The sequence below is a fragment of the Anastrepha obliqua genome, chromosome 3 (genome assembly GCF_027943255.1).
Source record: "Anastrepha obliqua isolate idAnaObli1 chromosome 3, idAnaObli1_1.0, whole genome shotgun sequence".
Classification (NCBI taxonomy): Eukaryota; Metazoa; Arthropoda; class Insecta; order Diptera; family Tephritidae; genus Anastrepha; species Anastrepha obliqua.
In genome coordinates this window covers 83,339,005-83,349,913 of record NC_072894.1, presented here as the reverse complement: position 1 = coordinate 83,349,913, position 10,909 = coordinate 83,339,005, and the positions used below count along the sequence as shown (strand labels likewise).

The 10,909-nt window shown below is 35.7% G+C and overlaps 1 protein-coding gene across 1 annotated transcript; it reads left to right on the top strand.

Moving 5' to 3' along the window:
* The first annotated feature begins 8,690 nt into the window (after positions 1-8,690).
* On the top strand, positions 8,691-10,909 carry LOC129240544 (uncharacterized). The gene is made up of 6 exons (XM_054876407.1): positions 8,691-8,895; positions 8,963-9,744; positions 9,826-10,064; positions 10,121-10,335; positions 10,393-10,652; positions 10,712-10,909. The coding sequence occupies exons 1-6, from the start codon at positions 8,810-8,812 to the stop codon at positions 10,765-10,767; spliced, it is 1,638 nt and encodes a 545-aa protein (XP_054732382.1). The 5' UTR covers positions 8,691-8,809; the 3' UTR covers positions 10,768-10,909.

Below are 10,909 nucleotides of genomic sequence, written 5' to 3'. Positions count from 1 at the left end.
AAATGTAAGTAAGCTAATTCAAAAAAAAACTTAAGATCAACTAGATTTTTAGGTAGTAAAATCTTGCTTTGGAATGTCTGCCGCTTTTTTACGATGCATGCATGTTTAAAGTACGTATGTATGTATCTAGATGCATAGTTCATTCTGAAAAATAGAACCTATTCAATTGGGAGTAATGCTTAAAGCTACATAAATACATACATATGTATGTGTTATAAACTAAAAATATATAAAATGCCACATGATTAATAAAAAAACAAAATGTATGTATAAATAAGTATAATACACAGATATTAAATAAATTTGATAGCAGAACTTATTTTAAATTAAAATAACTGGAAGTATGCCTAGTAATGTGCAGACTTGTGTCTTTGTCAATGTAAATATGCACATAAATTTAAGGTAAGGAACATTTTGACATATACTTATACATATATAAATATACAACTGTAGATATAAATATTCGCAAGCCAATGGCTTGACACATTTTGTTGTTTACATTTGTTAACTATATAACAGATATAACGATACAGATGTACATTGATACATATAAATATGTATTTGTAATTTTTAGGCATTGTATATACGAGAATTTGTAATAGCTGGACGCTGCTATATATATAAAAGTACACATACATATGCAATCAAAAAGATTCACAGTTAAGAAGTAAATTACACACATATGCATGTATGTCTGCACATGCATGCATACATACATACACACGCATACACACTCACATGTAAGGAAACATTCATTTAAGTAACGCACACACATGTACATACATACATAAGAATGTAGTGAAGAAAATGTAAAACTAGTAGGCCAAATTACTTTTAAAGCTCATTTGTAAAAAACTAGAATATCCACATAATTGCGCTTTCTAAAATACAAAATGTAAGCATGTCACATATTTTACGTGTATGCACTTGTATATGTATACCTACATACTTACTCTATATCCATTGCATGTACAATATATGTATGTGTGTATATGCACACGCGCATAAATACTCGGCAAAGCGGTAAAAGAACGGAAGTAAAGTTGAGTTATTTATATACATACACGCATACATATACAATACATATAATAATAATTAGCGCAGAATTGGTATGAAATAATACACAATTACAGACATACATACATACATGAAATGATATGCTTTGTGGTGTAACAACGTATTTATAAGTTGTAGTTTAATTAAAATTAAGTGCAGTTTAAATGAATATATTATTATTGTAACTATTTTAGTAAGTTAGTAATTAAGTTAGGCATTTTTGAAAGCAAATACAATTTTTCAATATAAAATATGTATGTGTTATTCGGTTCTTTTATTTCGCTAACATCGAAATATGTGAGCGCAGATTTTTCTCAAGAATAGTTTGCCTTTTTCGTCAGAACGACATGAACAATCACAGAACAACGCATGCAGAAACACAAACACCTGTGCTATCATCCTCCAAATTCTGCGACATACAATAGGACGGGGATGATAAGAGACTTATGGAGTGTGATTGCCTACCAAGTGCTACTTTGGACTTAGTAAGTGCAAGAGAGATTTCAAGGCTAACATTATTAAGGGTGTTAATGCTAGTTATAACTGCCAACAATGACGGGGTGCCGATATGCGAGTGCTTCGACTGCTTGTTTGATGGCTGGTCTTTCTTCACCACCCCACCCATACGCTTCGCTACTTTATCCAGCTTAGAAAAGGCAGAACAGCGCGGTTGTTAAGGCCGATCATCAATTATACACTCTTGCATATAAAAAATTGTGCCTGATCGATTAAGTTGTGCGGCTCGCACGATCTTTTCCAGCATTGGAGAGTCATTCTGTCTGAAACCTCGCTTATTATCAGATGGCTCTGAGTGGTCTTTCCCAAGTATGACGGCGCAGATTTGTTTTGCGGGGGTTCCAAATTCAATCTAATGGCTTATAGGTAACTTCTTTTCCTGCTGTGGAATGCGACTTTTAAATCGACGAAAAGATGTTGTGTGTCGATTCTCTTTAAATGTATATCTTTCAAGACTTGGCGTATTGTGAATATCTATAAATAATTAAAGATTTTTCAGATCTGAAGCCACACTTATAAGGTCTAATCGATTTGTTGATGGTGACCTCCAGTCTTTCGAACTTTCGATAGAACCTTGTATCCATGGTAGTTGGCTTAAATATTATTCGTACATCGTTATGAACGGGTAACTACAGTACCATCGAATTGGAGTGATCGGGGTCACCATTCAGCAGGTGTGAGTACGCTTTGAACGTCAGTAACCAGGTCGCAGTGTTACTTCTTACAGGAAAGCGCTCTGGTCTTGAATCTTTCTGGAAGTCGTCGGTAGTATTTTCGGGGCTTTTTCTTATCGGTTAGCATATCAAGCTCTTCGCACTCACGTAGTTCGGCCTCTCGTTTCCTATTTCAAGTAATACGTACATACGAGGGCTGTTCAATAAGTACCCGTGTCCGATGACTGCGGGCGTTCCTGAGGGAAGTTAGTATCAGCATCGTGTGCTGTCATCTATCAAACGATGGCAAAACAAATTTGGCTTTGACAGCTATTCGGGTAAGACGTTTCGTTATTTTCGCTAAGATGGAAAAGGAGCAGAATCGTTCGGTAATTAGCTTTTTGGATGACCACAGTTATATATTGGTTTAACGAATTTAAACGAGGGCGAACATCCGTTTGTGATGAGGAGCGACCAGGACGCCCGGCAGACGTTGTTACCGAGGAAATCATTCAAAAAGCACTTGACATGACTCTCGCTGATCGACGAACGAAAGTGCGCGACAGAGGCCATAGGTGTGTCGACCGGAACGGCAATTAATATTTTACATGATAAGTTTGGGATGAAAAATTTGTCGACCCGATGGGCGTCGCGATTGCTCACGGTGGACAACAAGCGGTTGCGGCCGAAGAAATATTTGCGTCGAGTTGTCACCGTTGATGAAACCTGAATTCATCATTACACACAAGCAAAAATCAAAACAATGGATTTCTCCCTTTGAGTCTGGTCCAAAGAAGGCGAAGCCAGTCCCATCGGCCGGAAAGGTCATGGCGACGTTTTTTTGGGATGCCAGCGGTGTCATCCTCATGGATTTTTTAGAAAATGGAAAAACGATCACTGGAAAATACTACAGTGAGTAATTGGACCGCTTTCACATAAAATTGAAGGAGACAATGCCGCATTTGGCGAAAAAGAAGGTGCTGTTTCACCTCGAGAACGCATCAGCAAATTCAGCCGGAGTTTTCGCCGCTAAACTACACGAATTGCATTACGAATTTTGTACTTTTTTACTTGTATATGAATATGATAAATACAGATTCCTCTGGAGTTTAGGTAGGGCGATTGATCCGTAATAAATATTATATTATGTTTAGGATATACGGAGTTTTTATTTGTTCGAAAAAATTACTTTTTCCAATCAAGTTGAGTTCAATTTTAGTGCTCTTTTTTGGTTTTTGGCGGGCGTTCAAACCAACATCAAAAAGACTTTGCACCATAGATAATAAGATGGGAATCAATCCTTGGGCAGATGAGTAGTTGATAGTTGTAATGGCGGGCTGCCAGAAATAAGCCCTTTCGCGGACAATAGTTTTTGGTACGACGTTTCGGTAGGGTGCCTGATATATCTTCGGATATAATGAAGATAATCGCTTCGTGATTGCAGTAAAATGATTGAAATCAATAGTTGAATTAACATTTGGACATTATATATACATTTTATTTTTGCGGATATTACCGTCCTGTCCTGTTTATAATCCAAACTTGATAACATAGGGCAGATCGGGAAGTCCCGTCTTTGTGACAGCTGGAGTTGCAGGTTCTTCAAATTAGTCGCAATAATTAATAACGTCGGGAATTCCGTCTGTCCCTATGCTTCTATACAAATTTGAAGGCGTTTACTGGTTTGTTCGCGAAAGGGTAAGACACCAAAAATAACTGACGAAAAGAGTTCGTTTTTGCGTTAATGGAAAAATGTCGTGCTTAAAATATTTATAACTATTGTATTTGTTTTAAAATATAATCTGTTTTTTGCATTATAATTATTTTCTATGAGAGCATTGCCAAATACAATCAGACTTTGCTCAATACATTTTGTATACTTGTAATTTTATCGAAAACTTGGTGTTGGAATGTCCCTTACATGAATTCGAGTTGGAGATATTTTACAAACATACTTTTGTTAACAATTGTTTTGGCGGCAGAAATCAAATATATTAACGAAACCAACACAAGACAAGTCTTCTCGAGACCCTATGCTCCGGAGAGGAGTGAACAAGGAAAAAAAATTATACTACTTCAACTTATTTTGTTCGTGGTTTTACAAATTTGATTTTGTTTTCTTATACCCGCCTTTTATCTATCTATTCTATTGCGCAGAGCTAAGCATCAGGCAGCCATTTAAGCTTCCTGACCCCTGCGGTATCTTTCAAGCAGAAGTCTTTGCTGTAGGTAAGGCTGCGGAAATAGCATTCGCAAAGACATCAAGCAACGCCAAAATAAATACATATACATACATATGTATACGTTGAGAGCCAAGCGCCGATACAAGCAATAAACTGATATGAAATTTCATCTAAAAATGTTCTAAAAAGCAGGGAAGCCATAGAGAGATTAGCCGCAGCCAGACGGTTGCATATCTATTGGGTACCCGGACATAAGGGCATTGCAGGAAACGAAATTGTAGATGAGATTGCCAAAAGCGCTGTTTACAGACAATTCAAATAAGAAAACGACATACTGAAACCTTTAAATTCGGTATACAATGACATCGCTGCGGATAGACAGGGAGTGGAATAATCTAGCCACTTGTAAAACCGCGAAAATCATGTGTACACAGAATGCAGATAAATATAGGGGTTTTCAGTAAGAGCGCTTCAACTTTTGAACTTTTTTGAATAAAACACAAACGGTTTGACTTTTTTAACTAATTTTTTTTTTATTGTCGAGTTTGAACATATGGGCATTTCCACAGAAATGTCAACCGAAGCCAAAAAATTCAAAGTCTATAAAATTATGTTGTTTTAACATATTTTTATAGGGAATCTATCAAATGTAACTAATGTAAACAAATTTTACATTTGTACAAATCACATTTTGAAATATTCGAATGCAAAGTCGAACCAGTGCAAAAGTTCCATTTTAAACATTTCTGTTGCATGTTTTGTTTTGATTAATGATCTTGATAAGATATATTATGCCGTGACATTTGCTTTTTTAAATCTCGGTTTATATGTAAAGAATGTAAGAAAAATGTAAAAGGAACGATGCGATTGCCAATTACGGTAAATTTTTTCTTTGATTTACCGTATAACTCGATGTCGCGTGCGACATTGAAAAAGAACATTTGTTATCAGTGAGTCGAAGGTATTTGTACAATTTGCATCAAATATTAGTAGCAAATAGATATTTTTATTGCTAATTAAATAAACAAAACTTTGCTGGAAAATAATCAGCGCTTTGCTCTTTTTACTTATTTAAAGCTTGTAGCGTGCGACATCGTAAGTGTAAAATGTACAGATTCAAAATAAATTTTCGTTCGAAAATATCTTTATTAGTATATGTAAATCAAAATATAAAATTTTTGAATGTAGATGAGTAAAAACGGCGGCGAGAAAAATAAGGCGAACTGTAAACGGTGGAGAGAAAGGTTAAAGGATGATGAAACAAAATTACAAAACTATAAATTGAGAAACAAGGAAAGAATGCGGAAAGCTAGACAGACGTGGAGAGCACTGGCTGAAGGCAAAGAAGATATAATTCAAGAAAAACGGAAATATAATCGCATACGACAACGAGAGAGGCGCCAAAAACTCTTAGAAAATGGAATGTCATATGCACGTCAAAGCCAAAACGCATCTTACGAATGTAGACAAACCTTGGTGAAATCTGTTAAAAAAGTGGAGAAAGCGATGCCAAAAGACATGCACAGAAGGGTAAAAGTTCTTGAAGTCCTGGTGAAAAAATATATGCAGTTTGAAGAAAAGAAAAACGTTAACCAATCCAACAGAACCCTACCAGAAAGCCTAATTAATGCCATCAATGCTTTTTATCAGAATGATAATATTAGTGTGCAAGCTTCAGGAAAGAAAGACGCCATTATAATTGAAGGCAAATTAGTAGCTAAGCGCTTTATGTTAATGACTAGTAATGCCAGTTCTCACGGAAAGGGAACCGTTGATGGAGTTGGAGCCGTCATGAAAAGAAAAGTGTGGCAAATAACAAAATCTAAAAACGTTGTTTTACCAGATGCACTATCGTTTTATCAATATGCACAAAACAACACAAATGGAATTAAAATGTATTTTATGCCATGTGCTCAAATTGAAAATTTGTCTCTTCATTATAAGTTGGACGAAAAATGGAAGGAAGTGAAAAATATTCTAGGTATACCCCAGTTGCATTCGTTTTGTTGCGATGGCCAACAGTTAGAAGCAGTTAGGACTGCATATTCCATTAAAAGAACTTTATTTGACATTAGTTATACTATTTTCAGTTAAGTTAGTTTCCGTTCTTTGGTTTTACATAGTATATAAGATTAATATACTTATTTTTGTTTTTCTTTATTGAAGATATTTTGTTAAGTTTATAATTTTGGTTGTGAAAATAAATATATTGAATATATTAAAAATCATTTATAATCATCTTTTGCATGTCTAATTACATAAAAAGTAAAAAAATAAACATAAAAAGTATGATGGAACAAAATGTCGCATGCGACATGTCGCTTGCGACAGTGATTAAAATTAAATAAGAAATAAACTACTTAATATTTTTGAATAAAATAAAAAGCATTATTAAGATACATCAATGCATAACATTTAAAAATTAGTCGCATTAATATATTTCTTCAGGTTTCGCGGAAAAAAGTGTTTGATTTTTTTGCTTTGAAAGCGACTTCTGTGTTTGTCGCATGCGAATGGCTTGATTTTTTGTAATTATCTTGAAAACGAACAATTTCCCAAAATCAACCTTAGCACCAATCATAGTGCTAATCAAGTGCTATAGCTTTCGCCTTTTGTCAAAATAAAATAATGTTTCGGTATATGTTTTTTTTTCCTTTGAATGCGTACGAATGTCGCATTCGACATTGGAGAAATGCCCATATACATTTAAGTATGAAATTCGATTTCTTTTGCATGACCACCGCGTGCACGTTTTACGAAGTCCAATCGTTGAACCCAATTTTCGACCACTCTTTTGCATAAATCGGCCGAAATTCCAGCAATTTCGCGTTCAATATTGGCTCTGAGATCACAAATCGTCGCCGGCTTGTTACTGTACACCGATGACTTCACATAACCCCAAAACAGGACGGCTTGTTAAATGGGCCGTAAAATGGCCGTAATGCTCTTAAAGTAGCTGCAACAGAACGATTATTTTCATAAAAAATTTGCACGATTTGCAATCGTTGCTCAAGTGTGTAGCGTTCCATGATGAAATGTATACTAATGAAGTTTACAAATGACAAGCGTAAAATAAAAAATATTGCGTCGTTCGCCTTCCCTATCGGAAAAAAGTTGAAGCGCACCTATTAAAAACCCTTTACGTCCGATTCGTACTAGCTCTGCCTAGAAAAGAAAGCAGAACTATCGTAAGTATGCTGACAGGCCACAATTTGCTAGCGGCAAACGAAATATGAGTTACAAACAACGATAGCTGCAGATTTTGCAATGAACTGGAAGAGAGGGAAACGCTAGAACACCTTCTATGTTCTTGCCCTGAGGTAGCTAGAACCAAATTAAAATGCTTATTAGCTTTACAATATGAGAAGTTAGAATGCCTCCCGAGGATAGAGCTTCAAAATTTACTTAGATTCGCAAAAGACGCAGACGTATTACAAAATGTCTACTACAAAGAAACGTAGAGATCGAGCTCCATCTGGTAACACTAAGGACCAATAGGTCTATGTGATGGCTTTCAGCCAGCCAGGTCAACCTAATCTAAACCAACCCGCCTTTTATGTTATACTAAACAATTCCAATATTTTACGTACTTCTTTATAATCATGTCCTTCACGTTCATTACTTTTGTGTTTCAATTTTGAATAATTGAGTTTATTTGAATTTTTTTATTTTTTATTTTATTTATGTATTTTATACTGATTTTACTGGGGAACCTACTAAATACTAAACTCAATGGTGGTGTTGAAACTGAAAATTTCCAATTTTTGTTTAAAAAATACCCAATCAATGTTTCTTTCGGCGTGGGATTACTTACGAATGCCATAAAAATTGAACATTTTGACAGCGCTCTCACGAGAAAAAGTGTTTCGAACCTAGTCATCTATGATACGCACGCTCTTGCCATAATTTCAGTACCGACCCCGTAGACTGATACTCTCTATTATTCAAACTTCCACTGCTCGCATTCCTTTTCGAATTTAATTTAATTTCTTAGGTACTCAGATTTTTTGGTTTAACTTTCGTTACACTTAAAACTTCCCGTCAGGTCAATAATTAGATCAAAAAAATCAAATATTATGCAAATCAATAATTATAGGAAAAAGCTACGGAAAATTCGGATTGAAATAGAAGTTGTTTTTAAAGGGTTGTATTATTTTTTAACTGCAGTATTTATTTAATGCTTGTATCTAAAAGCTATCGTTAGCATCGAAATTTGTTATCGGTGAATATCGTTTTTACTTTGAAAACTATTGTGAATGAGCAATTGCGCACGTGGATGTTTGTTTACTAATTCCAGAGGTATATCAGTTCTCTGAAGTGGTCATTTATTCGCACACTAGTAGGACTCATGAAAGTTTTTTGAAAGATATTACAACCCAGATAAGAAAAGGCTGGGTTAATATGGAAGATAATAGAAAAGCGCCACTTAACATGGACGAAGTGCCATTTAAAAAAAGGAGGACAGTCGTTGGGCCATGGAAAGATATGTAAGTCTATAGATATAGTAACCTCTTGGGTATTCACTTTAATTATAAATGAAACATTTTCTTCTAGTAAAGAATTCAACTCGGTCTATGAGTGGTTATACGGTGAAGAAACTGATATACCGCTGCAAAAGCGTGCTTTAAGTCAAATTAATACCTGGTGCTTGCGCCGTAGTACCCAATGTCCAGCGGGCGTACTCGCAACCAGAGGGCTTCTCGAAGTAAAACACAAAGACGAAGAACAAGCTCAAAATGCACTAACTGAGGGCGTCCTACAAACATTATATGCCAGTGCTTTTATACGTTTCTTCAACTTTATGTCGTCTACAATGCAAACACATAATATGCGTACAATGTACGACACTGCACGAATGCTGGGACTTCCCTCCTTTGTGGTCGATCTGCGGCACATTTGTGCCCACGGCCAAGTGCTTCCACCCCTCGATGTATTGCGGAGTTCGGTAACGCACTGTTTAACATGGCTACGTGATTACTATTGGATTCCGCAACTTGAAACAATGTGTGACGTAGATGCGAGTAAAATACGCCGCAAAGACAAGACACAATTTGAAGAAAGTGTTACGAAATTATTTGTAATTTATGATGCAGCACTAGAGTGCTATTGCAAAGGCGCGCATAATATGAAGAGTGGCAAACGACATATTACTGGCAAGCGATTGGCACAATTGAGAGTATACTACGCGGACCATAAGCTTACTTCCTTGAAAGATACTCTGGAGGTAGTAATAAATGAGTTAATATGGCAAGTTAGACGTGAAATCGGGATTAAAGATATGCCAGAAATTTTTATTGAAGCTTTATTAAAGATGAAATATTTCTTCTCTGTTGGAGGTAAAACAAGAATTTATGAAAAATTTTGTTACTTTAAGCTACATTTTTGATATACTATATGCATTGTTTCTCTTGTTAAAGAGTCTCATAGCTCTGGTGAACCACTTGAATTTATTATTGCCGCAACACAGAACTTCTTCCGAATGTTGGCCGTTCATGGATTCATTGAAGATCTATTCTATAGCTTGATAGACTTGGCAGAGAATACAATTGTAACAGAAACACGTCGTGCTGGGGCCAGTTTTTGGGCTACCCGAATAGCTGCGGGCTTTGTGGCGTTCCGTAAATGCAAACAAATGTATAAAATCGAACTGGAGGAGGTAACGGCATATGCTAAAACTTATAAAACCAGTGATCACTCGTATATTGCTTTCAGAATCCTAATGCACCCGACGTAGACTTCACAACTTTAAACCAAGAAAATATAACGAAAAAAGTTAAAAGATATTTAATTTACGCTGGAGTTGACCTAAAATGTACACCTATTTTTGGAGATTCTATGCGGCGGCCTTGGCTTTGGATTGTTGAAAGAAGCTTTGTAGAAAACAAGATAAGCTCCATTAATCAATATACAGCGCCAATAGTTAAAAGGTAAACCACTTTGAAATATTTATGCCGATTATTAGAGACTTTCTATCATTGATTTAGTTTGCTGCCACTTGTGGAGCCACCGCTTACAACTGCAGAGATAAGAGGCATCTCACAACTTGTCGACGCCTTTTTCGGCAAGAAAGTTGGTCCGAAAAAAGAGGTTAAAAAACCGTCAAACACTGATGATACCATACACACAGCTGCTGAATTGTTGCAAGCTCTTGGTAAACAGGGCGAGCACGAACCAATGGAATGTGATGTTAACGACTCAGTCGATAATAATAAAAAACGGCCTGGATTATGGACGCTTGAGAATGGTATTCACTTTATTTTATTATCGAATAATTTTAATTAAATGTCTTCGAAATATTTGCAGATAATGAAATATGCAACTGGTCAATATGCCCCTTAGGACGGCTGCCATGGGAATAGAAAAGTTTGGAATGGTTCATGTCAACGATTTGCTTTAGAGTCGAACAACTTGTTAGATAGCTTTGTGTATTTAGTGTAAATGATTAGTATTTAAATTAACATGTAACAAAGTTCCAGCAAAATATAAACTTTTAGCAGAGAA